At 37.8% G+C, this 17,058-nt stretch overlaps 1 protein-coding gene across 1 annotated transcript in view; it reads left to right on the forward strand.

The window, feature by feature from the left end:
* The window catches only part of ERMARD (ER membrane associated RNA degradation), a 108,670-nt gene extending 93,597 nt beyond the window's left edge, over positions 1-15,073 (forward strand). The window contains exon 16 of the mRNA XM_007484938.3: positions 14,276-15,073. Coding sequence (XP_007485000.1) covers positions 14,276-14,300 — 25 coding nt within the window. The 3' untranslated portion in view covers positions 14,301-15,073. The remainder of the gene's footprint in view (positions 1-14,275) is intronic.
* The last annotated feature ends 1,985 nt before the right edge of the window (positions 15,074-17,058 follow it).

The following is a 17,058-nucleotide window of genomic DNA, read 5'->3' on the forward strand; positions in this document are numbered from 1 at the left end:
TATTCCCACATTGTGTTATCAACTCCATATTGTAGATGAAGAAACATGGAAAAGCCCAAGAAGTAAGTAAAGAAGTAGATTCCAGACATGCTAGCTTATCATTTGATGTGATTCTCCCCTCATATGTCCTCAGTTGTGCTAAAAATTACTTTTAAATATCCATTTCCTCGTGCCCCACTCCAGGCACTTCCTACTAAAAAGTAACAAGTATGACCTATTAAGAAGGTTCCCCCTTCCCCCCCCCCCCAGGACTGAGATGTATATTCCTTATGACACCATATGTGAGAGGTGAAGCAGCAGATTGGTTTCAGGGTGATGAAATTAGTGAGCTACAGCAACTTTGTAAGACCTACTAAGTCACAGAGCAGCTGCAATCTGTGTGGATGGAAGAAGTACCCACACTGATGACATGGGGAAGGTGAGATCTATCCTGGAGATAGAAGAGAGGGGTTTATATCTCACTTCTGTCACTCTTTATGTGACCTTGAGCAAGTCACTTAATATAATCTCTCTGGGTCTAAGAGTAGCTGGGAGTTCAGTGGATAGAATACCAGGACTGAAGTTGGGAACATCTGAGTTCAAATCCAGCCTCAGACACTGTTTAGCTGTGTGACCCTGGACAAGTCATTTCATCTAATTTCTCTGGGCCTTAATTTCCTTCTTTATAATATGAATGGGGATAGACTAGATGGCCTCTCAGGTCTCTTACATTACTGAAGCCATGATTTTATGAAATTATAGATCTTTAAATTCTATGAAATGACAGATCTAAGGGCAACTGCTCAAGGAAGAATGCCTAAGACATGACAGAAAACAAAAGTAGGGAAAACTGCCCATGCTCAGTGCCCAAACATTAATGCCAAACATGAAGGATGGCCCTTCAGTTCACCCAATATTTGGAAAATACACTTCTGAAAGCATTTTAGCATCACCAGGTCCTCATGTAGACATCAATTCACATGGCTCACTCTATCTGACTCTCCATCCTGGACATCTTTCCATCTGTCCTGCTATTGTATCCTTTGGATCATTTGCACTTGCAAAGATCATCCTCTTAGATATTTAATCCATTCTTCTTTGAACCCCTGTCCTAGGATTCCTACTATCCAAATTGGTGAGTTTGTAAACCAAAAACTCACATAATATCCATTGTGCATAGCCAGCCACAGACAAGCATTTCTACCCTCACGATATTCTTTTCATCTGCCTTGCTGTTAAACATGATTTGCTCTTCTTCCTCTCTCCTTTCTTGCTTTGGAAAATAGCAATCAGATTAATTTTGGAAATTATTGTTGGAATGGTGATGCCAATCGACTTCTTTAAGTCTCCATTTACCAAATCTATACCTTCCCAGACCTAAATATCCCTTCTTGGCCACCATTCCCCTTTATGCGTTGCCTCCCTACATTAGACTTTGTAGTGAGAATGTCAGGAGAACTCCCTAATCTGCCAGATTGGGACTCCTCCAGTGGAATCAAAAGAGTGTCCTGGCTTTTGCTAAAAGAAAATTATAACCAATGCCCTCTTCTTATTCCCTTGTTCCCCATAAATGAGGGTTTGTATTGAAGGATTATTTGGCCTCTGTGCTGTTTGTTCACTCTGTAGGCTATATAAGGAATAGAGAACCTTTGATCATGTTGCTTAGAACTCACCTTTTCTCTTGAAGTACCAATGAAAGAGATAGAGAATTTTTCTCTCACCACACCCCCTTCACAAAAATGGTGATTGCCACTCAAGCAGATGACAATGAGTACTTGCCTTTGTGGTCTTGATACCAAACCCCAAGTCCCTGGATAACTCTCTTGTGTTGGGTTTCTTTCTCTGAACACAAGTGACTAAGCAGCAATCTTGAGAGACAGACATACCCAGCCTTGGAAGGTTTTTTATGAGCTTGAGAGTTCTAAAGGTATTTGAATAAGTGCTGATGATATTGAAAGGTGCATTCCATGGCAGCACCACTTTTGGGAGAAGAAGATGACTACTGCAAGAAACATGGAGGATGTCACAGTGGACACGATTAAGAAAATCCAAGTCATATTCTGGCTGGTCAGAAGATCATATACTTCATCTCTCATTCAATTCATATCTGAAGTGAAATATCTATAAATCTACCAAGTTGTCTTTACCTTTCAAGATGCTTTATTAGTTCATATTTTAAGTATTTGTGAACATATATTTATCACTTTCTGTTTGTTTCTTTTGTGGTAGAGGAAATAAATAGCTGTCCTATACCTGATATTTATTTTATACATTGAGTATTTTACTTAAAGTGGCCCTTTGGGTCAAAAGATAACAAATATAAGCTCCATAAAGGCAAGGGTGGTTTTGCTGATGTATTTGTATCCCCAGTGCTTAGGATCTAGTAAGTACCTCATATATACTTTGCCATTCATCCATTTCTTTCTGCTGCATGGTCTAGTTAATTTAAGTGCTCTGGTCCTTATGAGAGTGACTAAGAAATGCTTGCTTTTTCTGTGATACAATATTAATGCTAAAATTTTGCTCATTTAAATGGTCAAATATTCTGTCACATGGACAGGAGAGTCCATCCATTGCTTTTATTATCTATTTTAGATATATCAGTCATTAGAAAAAGCTATCCTTCTTACTATTTGGCTGCCCATTATATGTATCTTTTTAGTAAAATATACAATATCTGGCTGGATAATGAGACATAGGAGTTTCTTATAATTAAGAGTCAAATTAGGGCAAGTTGTTAGAGCATTTGAGAGTTAAAACTTTTCTCCATTACTCTCAGTTCAGTAAATCAACAAGCATTTATTAAGTTCCTATTTTGTATAAACTAAAAGCTTTTAGATCATGGAAAGAAATATAGAACAAGGTTCCTGTCTTCAAGGAACTTACAATCTAGTTGAAGATATGAGATATATTATACACAATAACACATTGTTATGGCGCCTAAAGCTTTGCAAGACAGTTTACTGATTGTAATCTCCTTCAATGCCCACATGAGCCCAGTAAGATAGGGAACAGGATCATAGTTTTAGAACTTGAAAGGACCTTAGAGACTATTTGGTCTAATTCCCTCAGACAGATTAAGCCTGTTCCAAATGGAGAAATTGAGGGGTTCAAAAAGATTAAGTGATTTACCTATCATCATGTAGATAGATAGCAAGAGTCAGGAGAGTTTAACCAGCCTTTTGACTCCAGAGCCAACAATCTTTTCACTATATCTAAGACTTCCCTATCTTAATCCTTATTTTTAAAAATGAGACTCAAAAGGTTAACTGACTTGCCCAGGGTCCCAGAGTTAATAATTGTCCAAAGCAGGATTTGAACCCAGCTTTTCCTAATTCCCATTTAGGACTTTATCCACTATATTGCTTTCTCTCACATGAGAAGGCAGATAATTAATAGTAGAAGACAATGAGTGAAAAGTGCTAAAGGTAGCAAGTATGGAGAAGAGGGAGAGAGAGTCAGGAAAAGCTTCAGACTTGATCCAGAGTTGAGGGCACTTTACATGGGCAGGATAGCTTGAACAAAAGCCTTGAGACAGGAATGTGCAAGATGTCATGGGAACAAAAGGAATAATTGGTCAATGTGTTTGGAGTAAGTTTGTAGAGGGGAAATGAAGCTTCATTGGTAGGTTGCCTCTATTTTACAGATGGCCTTGAATCTTCAGGCTCTATCATTTAGACTTTATTCTGTAGGTAAGAGGAAGCCACTGAACATTCTTCAAAGTGTTGCCATAAAAAGTGAGGTCTGGGGAAGATTAATTTGGTGTTGATATGTGAGATGAACTGGAGAAGAGTAAGTCTGGAGGCAAAAAGACCATCTAGGAAATTCCAATCTATGTTGGTATTGGTAGTAGCCAGAAAACTGGTGAGAGCAATGGACAGAAAATAAGGAGCATTTCCTCTGGGTCTGGGGTCATTATTTAGTTAGCCATACCCTTGACATGGCTCTAGATAAGATCTTACTTTGTCACGTATAATTGCATGGGTCATCCTTCTCTGAACTCATCCTTTATTTTGTTAGGATGGGGCAGGGAGATTGGGAATTTTGAGGATGACTGACAGAAGTGGAGAATTCCAAATCTCCCTGCCCCTTCCTAACATTTTTCTATGGGTATACCTCTCCTAGCTTTACTACCTCAAAACCTGGGTGGGGGAGTGGGTGGGCGGGTAGCCAACCCACCGTTTATTTTCCCTGTTTAGAAGGAAGATTAATCTTCAAATATTTATAGAGAAAGGCTGAATGTTGACTCTTTTTCTTCTCCAATCTTCCCCATCATCTCTTCTCATTGAAATTCAGAACTGGGTTAATTGTTAATGTGTCTTCAAATCACTAGGAAGCCTATTTATTGTGTAAACATTGTTTATACAAGATATGCAGCTGTTATGATTTAACATCAAGAAAAGTAGAACAACAAGAAGGTGTAAAAATCACTGTAGAATTTTCAGGGACCCAGACAAGCTGGGTGAGATGTAACATCTAACAGTAAGAGTTTACGCCAGGAAACAAATGGCAGTAATTTTACCTCCTTTAACATTCAGCCTGGCTCCAAATGGTTACCTGAAATATCCAATATCATATCTCTGGGCCATTTTCCTCCTGCCTGGCTCCCTTCCCATGTGTTTTATAGTATATTTCATCCTGGTAATTAAATGCTTCCACTATTTTTATCATCCTTCTCCTCTCCTTCCTCCTCCTCTCCTTCCTCCTCTTCTCTTCTCTTCTCTTCTCTTCTCTTCTCTTCTCTTCTCTTCTCTTCTCTTCTCTTCTCTTCTCTTCTCTTCTCTTCTCTTCTCTTCTCTTCTCTTCTCTTCTCTTCTCTTCTCTTCTCTTCTCTTCTCTTCTCTTCTCTCTTCCTCCTTCACTCCCTCAATGAATGGCAATTGAGCATCCTCAAAGTACTAGGCAATCCTTAGCTTGAACCGAGGCAAATCCTCACTGCCATCTACACATGCCACAGTGGCAAATGTGAAATAGTTGGACAGAGTCAGAATACTGTGGCAATTTGTTCCAAGGAATCTACAGAATTCTAGGACTCCTTAAGAATTTCCTGATGGATTATTGTTATGAATCAGACAAGCCACTTAATATGGTCTGTAAAATTGAGGAGGGGAGGAAGATATTTGCACATTCTAGTGGCATTGTGAGGAAAGTATTTTACAAAATTTAAAAAATATTATATACATTTGTTTTACTGTAGTTTCTCCATGCCAAGCTCTGTGGTAAGCATTTTTTAGAAGTATTATCTTATTTGATTTTCATAGCAATCCTGGGAAGTAAGTACCATTACTTTTCCCATTTTACAGTTAAAGAAACTGTGATAAATAGGAGTAAGTGATTTGCCTAGAGTCATAAAGCTAGCAAGTATCTAAGTCTAGATTTGAATTCAGGTCTTCCCCCAGTGTTCTATCTTTTTGTACCAGCTAGCAACTTCAGGAAACAGAAAGCTTTCATCTCAAGCTGGGAAGGACCACAGACGACATCTAGTTCTAATCTCTTGTTTTACAATTTAAACTCTTACTTTCTGTCTTGGTCTCAATTTTAAAACAGAAGGACTAGAAAACTGGGGGATGAAGTGACTTGCTTAGGGTCACATAACTAGGAAGAATCTGAAGCCAGATTTGAACCCCACATCCTTTCCACTCAACCTTTTACTTTATAGATGAGAAAACAGAATCCAGAGACTTATCTAAAGTCATGGAAGTAATAAGCATCAGAGGCAGCATTTGTATGTAGATCCTTTGACTCCAAATTAAAGTTTTTCAACACACACACACACATAAACACCCCTTTACCAGAAGGTAGATTTCTTGAAGACAGAGACTCTTTTGTTTTTGACTCTGTATCCCAAGTACCTAATATAGGACATTTATCCTAATTCTTTCCTTTTACACTGGAGGAAACTGAGGCTTAGGGAGATTATGTGATCTTCCCCCTGCCACACAAATGAGGCTGAAAAGTAGATTTTGAACCCTACATGTTAAAGGTCAAATTTGAACTCAGGTCAACTGATTCCAGAGCAGTTCTCTTAATACCAGCCTATATTGTCTCCCTAGGGTTAGTTATACATTTAATTTCTAAGTGCACACGAGCATATGAACAAAATGAGTTTTGTAAACACAATCTAAATATCACCTAGGATTGGTGTGGCTAAGTCCTGATTAGTGCAAATAATGAATGCCACGAACTGAGGGTAAAACTTGAACTGCATGTTTGCATTGGGCTAGAACCAATTACCATTATTTAACATAGAATCATAACTTCAAATAGAGCAAATTCAAATAATATGGGCCACTGTACAGAATTCATTGTACTTAACTTTAGAAAATACCCAACTTTTCCCTCAGAAAATAATTACATTGCATGGAACAATTTATTGGTTGATGTCTTTGTATGGAGAAGCTAACTTCAAGTTACCTGGGTTATGCTGATATAGTATTCCAAGGTACTTATCAGTGGTATTTTGCTTGTGCTACTAAACAACAGAGAGTATTACTAGTCAGGGTAATTGCAAATGTCAAACAAGGTACACAGGAAAGAGGAAGTAGTGCTATTTGGTAGCATACTTTTTAGTCAGCTACATTATTCCTATTGCCCGAATTCTGTCTTAGTTGTCAATAATAGTGTGATATTCAAATGATATCTTTTCTCCAAATCAAGTTCCAATACTTGAAAGATTATATTTCTTTGGTTGTGTCTAGACAATGCCAAAATAAATGGTCATCTCAGAAAAAATGAGTGGAGCTAATTGTTTCAAGTCATGTAGACAAAACAAACTACCGAATAACTGAAAATTATATTTTGTAACCTGTTGTTTTGGCTTGCAGGTAGACAGACTTTATGAAGCATTCCTGGGCAGTTGTTATACTCTTCTACTTCATAAATGGGAGATTGATGTTCAGCGAAGTAATACATTTCCAATATTGCACAGTCGCCTTTCACAGCAAAGTCCCAACCTGCCTTTGTTGACCCTTCCATCACTTTCTGATGAGCCTTCTTGCTGTTCCTCCTACTTGATATTCTGTCTCTTGTCTCTATGACTTTATATTAACAGACCTTTCTTTGTCTCACTGTCATCTTTATTCTGTTATAGATCTCTCTCTCTGTCTCTTTCTCTCTCTCTGTCTCTCTCTCTCTCTCTCTCTCTCTCTCTCTCTGTGTGTCTCTGTCTCCCTTTCTCTCTCTCCCTCCCTCTCTCTCCCCCGTATCTCTCTGCCTCTCTCTGTGTGTCTCTCCATCTCTCTGTCTTTGTCTCTGTCTCTAGCTCTCTCTGACTCTCTGTATGTTTTGTTGTCAAGTCATTTCAGTTATGTCTGACTCTCAGTCACCTCATTTGGAGGTTTTTTTTGGCAAAGTAACTGAGATGGTTTGCTGCTTCCTTTTCCAGCTCATTTTGCATTTTACAGATGGGGAAACTGAGGAAATAAGGTTTAAGTGATCTGCCCAAGGTCACTCAGCAAGGGACTCTCAACTAATCTATCCTCCAAACTTCATTTCACACTCTTTCCTTCACAGACTTCACAATCAAATCAAAATGGAGTCAACTTTAGGGAGGTAGATTGCATATTATTCTCTTTTCCCATCTTGTATTCTCTGTTCAATATTTACTTATTTTAAGAAGTTGCACTGATATCTTATTTTTAGATAACAGATAATATTTTCTCCTCTCTCTTTACTTTGTAACAAAGAAATAGGTCAGCCAAACCAACTGACTTAGTGACTACATTCTGACAACATATTCACAATGAAATAAAGGAAGTAAATTTCCTCTTATTTTTTGGTCCCCATGCCCAAGAATGTTTGATATAATTACCCAGCATTTGGCTTCATTTTATTGTTTGTTTTATTTTTATTATTATAATTATTGAATATATTGTTGCCTTCTCTGAATCAGTTCATAAAACTCTTTATGATTCTTTAAATTTCTCATATTCTTTTATATAATTAACCTCCCCTGCCCAGAACATGTTTTTTTCCTCATCTTTCTTTACTGAAATTCCTCTTTTTCCTTGAGATGCATCTTAGGTACCACCACCATCAAGTCTTTCCTAACCCCTTTTCTGAAAGTAATCTTTCTCACCTCCAGTTTTCACAGAGTGTTTTGTCTAAATTTCTTCTTTGCCCCTCTCACATTCAACCCTCTATCACCCTTATTTTTACCCAAGTTATATTTCCCCAATCAGATTATAAGTTCCGTTAGGGCAAGACATGTATTGTTTTCATTTTTGTATCCTTAGAACCTAAGGCAGCATCTTATACATTTCAGGATCACAAATAACATTTATTAGATTGAATTTATTCTAATGGTCCTTATGATTTCAAATGCCCATGATTGTTATTTATGCCATAACTATATGGCCAGATATATAAATCCCACAAAAATTCCTTGGTGCTCACTTCAAGTAATTTTTATTTCTTGATTTCAGAGAGAATTACATACACAGGTTAACCATTCTAGCAATTATTTTGTTTTTATTATCACCACCATAATCATCAAGAAACTAGTAAGAAAGAGTCCACATTTGCAGTTAGTAATATGTGTGTGTGTGTGTGTGTGTGTGTGTGTTTGTGTGTGTGTCTTTTCTTCCTTTGACCTACAATCTAAGATAAGGAAATATAGGCGAAAGAGCCAAGCCAAGTGCTTTAATTTCATCTCATTTTGTATACATTATCTAGCTTGAACCTTACTATTACAAACATTATTATTCCCATTTTTCACAGGAGGGAAACTGTGACCCAATTAAGTCAAGTAACTTGCCCATGGTCTCACAGCATATTGATGGCAGAACCCAAGTCTTCTAACTCCAAAGATTAGAATGAATGACCAATCAGTTTATACAAGTCCATTTGAATTAAGGGAATAAAAATGAGTTGATCATATAAGGGTTATTTGGAATCACCTCAACAAGAGTCTGGAAAAAGGGAGCGGGGAAGATATAGTTTATTTGGGCTTTTGCTTATGAGACCAATTAATTCAAAGAAGACCCATCTATTTCCAACTAAAGGTCTCTAAATTTCAGGTATTAGTAGTCATCTATATTGCTTTTTAGAGAGGCAATTTGGTTGTTGGAAAATACACTGGCATTTGGAGTCAGAGGATGATGATTTAAATCTTGCCTCTGCCATACTACCCGAGGGATATTAGGCAAAGCATTTAACCTCCCTTAAACCTCAATTTCCTCATCTGTAAAAGGAAGAGATTGGACTAGAGATGGCTTTATAGTGTCCTTCCAATTCTAAATCTATAATATTTTGATGCTTCTTTTTCCTTTAGGTTTTAAGCATCAACCAGTAAGGTTATTTCTACTTAACCTGCTTTGAGTGGCATCCAAGAAAGTATGTACTAAATACCATTCATTAAACAAGATTGAAAGAGTCTTGGCTGTGTGCATATTGCTACCCAAAGAATACAAACAAATAATTGAATGATGATAATTGTACATTTGGATAAAATTGACCTGAGTCAAACACAGTATAGTAAGGAAAAAGGAAAGTCTTAGTGAGAAAGCCTGTGTACTATGTACAGATAGGAGAAGTAGGAGGCAGGTGATAGGAAGCAATAGGGTAGAGTGAAAAAAGAACTAGGTTTAGGATCACAGGACATAGGTTTGAATCCCAGCTGCTGCCTGTATGGCAATGGTAAGATTATCTCTTGGGATCTCAGTTTCCTCAACTGTAAGATGAGTATTTTGAATAAAGTAGGTTATTTTTAAATGTCCCTTCCAATTTTTAATCACATAAACCTAGGGAATGTAAAGAATATAACCCTCAGAGGGAGAATGATCTGAAGCAGATGGGCACTAATAACACTTTAAAGTTTAAAAAACGTTTTGCATAAATGATATTATTCAGTCCTCACAACAACTCCACGAAGTAGTTATTATCATTCCCATTTGACAAATAAGGAAACTGAGACTCAGATGAGACTCAAATTACTTGCCCAAGTCAGGCATTGTATTGGAACCGCAGCCTTTCCTGAGTCTAAGTGCAGTACTATTTATTTACCCACTAGTATATTTACTACCTCTTTATTTTCTTTTTCTTTGTATCCCCAACACATCATAATGTGTAACAACTAGAAGATGATTAATAAGTGCTTATTGATCAGTGATGGAAAAGAAGGCAGTATGGCCTTATAGATAGAATAATAAGGTTGGAATCTGGAAGACCTCTGCTCAGATCTTTGCTAATACACTCACTAGGTGTGTGATCTTGGGCAAGTTGCTTAACCACTCTCAGCTCAGTTTCTTCATGTGTAAAATGGAAATGATAAAAGTATGTACTTCACAATGTTATAAAGATCAGATGAAATAATATATATAAAGTGTTTTTCAAAACTTAAAGTATTACATAATGCTAAATATTATGATGATAATGATGAAGGAAAAGTTCAACTATATGTTACTTCCAGAGCACAATTTTGTAAAATGACTAATGCAATTGACATGATGTACTTATTTCAACATGAACTCTGATGAAACATTTTTCTATGTGGAAGCCTCTGAATACTCCTCCCTCCCTCCTCTCTCTCTCTCTCTCTCTCTCTCTGTCTCTGTCTCTGTCTCTCTCTCTGTGTCTCTCTGTCTCTCTGTCTCTCTCTTTCTCTTTCTCTGTCTCTGTCTCTCTTTCTCCCTCTCTCTCTGCTTCCCTCTTTCTCTATCTCTCTGTCTCTGTCTGTCTGCTTCTTTCTCAATATTATTTGACAATTAAATGCTGAGAGGTGAGGAAAGGGGGAAAAGGTGGTGGTGAGGAGACATTAGGGGAATGGGTAAAACAAATTCATTTCACTTCTTAAAATAATATTATTCCTCAAGCAATTTTGTCAACTCTCCTATCAATTCTGCTGCATCACATTATGATTTTGTTAGTGATAGGAGACCAAGTGCAGAAAAAATGTATGCTTATCCTCCAAGGTATAGAGCAGATATTTACCATGAAAAGGAAGTAATCTTAAAGATTCCTTGGGAAAAAATATCTCTCTCCTGGGGCTACAATGGAGGAAAGAGGAGGGCAATCAATGTGTCCAGAATCATAAATCTGTAGTGTTACATCTAATCTGCAGTTTATGATATTACATGTTTCATGGAGATGTCTTTAATGGGGGCACAAATGCTACCATCTAGAATATTTATTTAGCTCCTCCCCCCATGTCCCCAATGAAGCACATCATAAATACATCTCCTGGGAATGGGGGAAGGAAAGAGAGTGTGATCAAATTGATAGCTATTAAATTGTGCCTTTTTTTGTTTCTTGTTAAAAAAACAGCGGGGCAGAATCTTTTCCTCATCCCCTCTGGTTATAACCTCTGCCATGTCTGACATGTCTGACATGTCAATGTCTGACATGATGGCTATAGGATGTAGATGAAGCTTAGCACCTGCATTCTGTATCCAACACTCCTTAAGCACAATTATCTTCCAGTTTGGAGTTAATTTCTGTTCAAACTAATCAACAGTTTCATGACCCCTGGAATTGTGCCATGCGATTTAAAGCTTTGATATCTATCATTTTAAAAAAGAAACCGCCCCCCACCACTACCACCACAACAAAAATCCTCTCCATTATAAGAATGAGAAACCCTGGCCAATTAAACCTGATTTCTGGTTTTTCTGGCCTCAGGTTTCTCATAGCCCCATCCGAACTCCCCACTCCTTTACTCTTTTCCTTCTATGTGCCTTAAGGCAGCAAATGTGTACACAAGTCTGTCTGCTTACTATAATGGAGTATAAAAATAATGATAAATTAAAAATAAATGAAAAGGCAATGAATACTCAATTTGCTTCTCAATAAGGACATGATAATACTGAAGCTTCAGATTCTTTCCACTTCATTCACTCTTTGGAAATGAAATCCAGGCTAAATAGCTTCTGGATAACCTCCCTCCACCCAACTTAACAATTCTATCTTTTAGAACAATTTTTCATTGAAATCTCAAAATGTTTTTGATATAAAATATCTCCAATATATAAAGGTAATAGGATGTGTGAAGATCTAGCTTTTATTCCTAGCATCATAGAAATATAGAATCAAAAGGCTGGATAGAACATTAAGAATTAATTGTTCCACTGTCCTCAACTAATTTTTAAGGAAACTTTCTGAACTGCTCTGTGACTCAAGTTTTATTTGTAAAATAAAGATGAAAGAGAAGAGTGGAAAAATCTTAGAGTAGGAAGATATCTTAGCAGTCATTATTTTAACTTCTCTCACAATGTAGGAATCTGCTCTGTAATATCCCTGATAGATGGCCACTCTGCTCCTTCTTGAACACTTCTAGTGGCAGAGGACTCACTCCATTGGGAGGAATTCCTTTCAACTGTTGATCCAATAAGCATGAATTCATCAGGACCAAGAGTAAGAGAACAGTTTGGACTCCTAGATATGGACCTTTGGCAGGAAGTAATGTGAGCTAATGAAATAAAAGAGAATGGAATTGACTGGCAAAGTGGACAAGACCAAGAGAGTGTGGATGTGCAGGAATATGGTGGAGGAGATCAATCTGAAATCAGCTCCTCTATGACTTGTTCTCATCTACCATTCTTTTACTACCTCTTGTTGGAATGGTATTTGTAAGTGGTGCCAACCTTGAATACCCTTCTGGCATTAGTGACCTGGTTGACTGTTTTCTTCATCTTAATGAGAGAAGTTTCTCCAGAGAAAGAACTTTGAATGAGTTCACAGTTGGGTTGCTTATACAGGACTATATGAACAGCAAAATGAGGGATCCCTCTCTGAAATGTTTGGGATCCCTCCCCTCTGTTCTGTTGTGTGAATATGTTCATCTCTCTCTAGAGCACCCCATTTGGAGCTGATTCATGGGAGTTTCCAGGAGAGCAGGAAATGCTGAGTAAGGTTCCTGATAGTATCTCTAACAAGAAGGAACTGAGGAGCTACCTGAGTTGGTCAGGCCAGCAGATCTGACAGTGAGAACTGAACCTGACTAGGTTAACTAGGATTTTACCCAAGAAAGTGTTTGTAATGCATTTTTGTCTGAGATTGCTTGTTTTGACCATAGATAAGAATGGGGTCTGAGAGAAATAAGATTCATGCTTAAGCCTGAGGATTGGCTTACATACAGCTACCCACTAAGCACTGGAGATCCTGACTTAAACCAATGGGTCTCCAAAGAAGGGATCGCTCACACATGAACACACAAATACTGTAAGAAGGAGGACAATGTGAAAGGGATTGGCTATCAAATGGATTGGGACTAGTTTTCTCCTATGCATGTAGTTTTATGGACAGCTTATTTGCCATGTCAATATTCAGTGTCTGAAGAGATCCAGAGATCAAGAAAGCAGTTAGTGGGAGAACTAGTGAGAGGCATCCTCTTCATAATAATGACATTTGACAATAAAATAATATGGCCCCTGTATCCATAGGAGATACATTCTAAGACCTTTGCCCCAATCCACATCCTCCTCAGCTGCCTATCTGTCTCTGTCTTCAGTCTTTCTGAGTTCAGTTCCTACCTGCAAGTGTCCTTGAACCATATGCCAGCCTCTTCCCTCATCCTGTCACAGCCTCCTTCCTGTCTCCCTCCTTCCCATGGAATTCATGGTAGCTGAAACCACAGAAAGCAAAACTGTGGATAAGGGGGCACTACTATTCTATTAGTAGTTAGCATTTTCAAGTTTTCAAAATTCTTTACATATTGAAGTCATTTGATCTCCTTTTCCCTGCTTTTTTTTTTAATAGTGGCTGTATGGTAATATTTATCAGAAAAGCACCCTCCAGCTATAGTTACTATAGCAGTGGAAAGGAAAGTCACTATTTTTTTAATAGGACCTGTGATTTAATTTAATTTAATTTTAATTTTATTGTCATTTAACACACTTCCATATTGGTTATTGTTTTAAGAATAAACTCATACATCACCAACCCCCCCAAATAAAACCATAAATGCACTGATGTGAAAGATGACTCCAACAGTTCTTTCTCTGGAGGTGGATAACATTCCTGCCATAAGTCTTTCAGGATTGTCCCAGATCAGTGCATTGCTAAGGAACTCACTATTTTAAACTCATGACTTCTTAGCTCCCTTAAGCCCTAACCCAGCAGGACCATTGATAATCTTAGGCACTGTCAATGTGGTTCTGAGGTGCTTCCATTTCTATTCACAAGGGCCAATGCTTTGAGGGAAAAGACAATACCACCCCAGTTGGACAGTTCTAATTATTAGGAAATTCTTCCTTCCTTTGAGCTGCTTTCTCTGAAGCTAACTCATAGAATGTCTTCCACAAGAAAGCTCTCCAAATATTTTTAGATAGCTGTCATGAATGTCTTGTTTTCTTTTCCTTAGGCTAAACATCCTCAATTCCAGCTGAAAGGTGCTGCTACTTTGTCATGTGAATTTTTTTGGCAGATGAATGGAGAAGAAAAAGAACATTTGTGAGTGGCACACCGATAAAATCATCTTGAGATGAAACACAGCCAACCTCTCAGATAAAAATGCTTGAAGAGAGCCATAGATTGTTCTGAGGATTTCATAGAAAACTAACCCTCTGATAAAAGTACTAAAAGAAAGGACCTATTTGAAAGCAGATCACTGACTGATAAAGATAGCTACAGTGCATTGTGATTCATCAACTCATTTAATTTGACTGTTTTCAGAGTTTTGAAGGATATAGCCAATATAGAACTCTTGGTCATATCCTGAAGTCCCTTTGAGCTCTAGAATTCTTTGAATTCTTGATAGAGTCAACCACTGAGATAATTTTTTTAATCTGTTCTTTGACTATATTAAAAGAATCATTAATAAGGAGACATGTAGACAAACATGTTAGCCAGCATCATAGTGTATTTCATTCACAGCATTCAAATAGAAGACAGATTCCCTTTAGTTCGTAGTCATCTTACCCTTGCTTACACCATTCCTCTGCCTCTGTGGTCCCTTCTCCCATTGGTGAATTGCTCCCAAGGTCTCCGTTTTGTGGAGGGGCCCAGACTGGCCATCCTTAATTCCTCTCTTGGTTCTGCTTCTGACTTTTCAGACTTTATTTCCACATTACTTTGTATGTATCTTTCTTCCCCTCTCCTTGCTTTACAGTTTCCTTCTAAGTATTGTCTTTCTCTATTAAAATGTAAGCTTTTTATGGAAGGACTGGTTTTTTTTTTCTTTGTGTCTCCAGTGCCTAGCATGGTGCCTGGCACATAGTAAGCTCTTTTTGACTTTAAAATAAGGGGGCAGACTCAATGATTTCTATGATCCTTTCCATTACTAAATTCATGAACTTATGATCATATGATCTAATCGTTTGAGTATAGGGAATTAGAATCTGGAATGCAGTAAGACAAGGATTTTTTCAGACTGCATCTCCTTAAGGATCATGCTAGTTGAGGAAGTCTAGCTCTAAAAAAGGAAACAAAATGCATAGTAGGAATTTTAAGAGCAAGAATATTATAAACTAACTTTTATGCAAAGTTTGTAAAATACTCTACATGTAAAAACTCAACTGATCTTACCAAGAGAATGATGATATAAAATGATAATCTTTTTCATTCCTTCATTCATTTATTAATTCATCTATTGGGGCATATAGGATATTCAGGAAGGACTAGTACCTCTGGTGTAAGGAATTGCCAAGCCCTTTTCAGGGCTACTTATCTATTGGTGTCTGCCTTGTCACCCAACTCTTACCTGTGGCTCCAAGAAATTGGTGTATGCCCATAAGCCAAACCTCAGTAAACCCATCTGAACAGGTAGGCTAAATAGAACTCAGACCCGTTAATGATCTAAGGGATGCCTACTCCAAGTATGTGAAGACTTCCTTTGACAGAATAAGCAAATGTGGACAGTTTGTTCCAACAGCCACAAAGGCAGCTGAAGCAATCATATAGAGTGCCTAGAACTTGGTCAGATATTGAAGATGACAAGGTCATCCACTGCCTCCCGGTATATTGCTAGTCATCTTGACTTTTGTCTTGCCACCAGACTTTGTTGACTCTGGAAGAGAGAGTGAGGCTGATGACTTTGTTCAACTCTGCTTCACTTAAATACAATTCATGGTCAAGATAAGACATTGCCCCTGGATGTCACTGGTTCTTTTTGAAACCAAAGGATGGATGACAACATTCATCTCTCTGACTGTTTTTGGAATGGGTCCATGATTTCATTGGCCCAAGCAATTCTTGGTGAGAAAATTCCATCTGCTCTTGTAGATTGGTACCTGATCTGAAATGTATAGTTTGGGGAATTACCTGGGGCAATGAGATATTAAGTAACATGTCCAGGGTCACAATCAATCAAAAAGCATTTATTAAGTAACTTTTGCTAGGCAGAGGCAGATAGATAGATGACTCAATGAATAGAATGAAGGGTCTGGTGTCAGGAAGACCTGAGTTCAAATATGATCTCAGATACTTAATAGTTGTGTGACTCTGGGCAAGTCATATAACCTCTGTTTGCCTTAATCAACTGAAGAAGTACTCTACCACTATGCCACAGAATTGCTTCAATATATTTTTCAAAAAATATTTTAAAATATTTTTCCAAATCTAAGGCATTTACCAAAGTGACATAGCATGAACAATAGTAACAAGACATTTTCTCCATAAACCTTGAGCATATTCTCTCATCAATATATACAACTATAATGGGAATTGAGTCTACTAATACAGGGAGCACAAGTGGCCAAGGCAACTCAGACCTTCAGCCCTGTAGAACCCCCATGTCTTTTTTTCTTCTTCTTGTTGGGTCCTTATGAAGCTCCATTCTGGAATCAATGTCTACTAGACAGGTTGCTCTGGATAATTTGAACCTACTATCTCCTCCTGGGTGAGTTACTCTATTACAAAACACCATTAGGACAGCCAGGTGGTGCAGTGGAGAGAGCTCCAGGCAACTCATCTTCATGAGTTAAATTCCATCTCAGTAACTTACTAGTTGTATGACCCTAAGGCAAGTCATTTAACCTCTATTTGCCTCAGTTTCCTCATCTGTAAAAGGATCCAGAGAAGGAAGTGACAAACCATTCCAGTGACTGCCAAGAAAACCCCAAATGGGGTCACTAAGAGTTGGACATGATTGAAATGATCCAACAAGAAGACTGTTCATCATTTGCTGATGATAAAGGGAGGAAGAGA

This window comes from Monodelphis domestica, chromosome 2 (assembly GCF_027887165.1).
Source record: "Monodelphis domestica isolate mMonDom1 chromosome 2, mMonDom1.pri, whole genome shotgun sequence".
Classification (NCBI taxonomy): Eukaryota; Metazoa; Chordata; class Mammalia; order Didelphimorphia; family Didelphidae; genus Monodelphis; species Monodelphis domestica.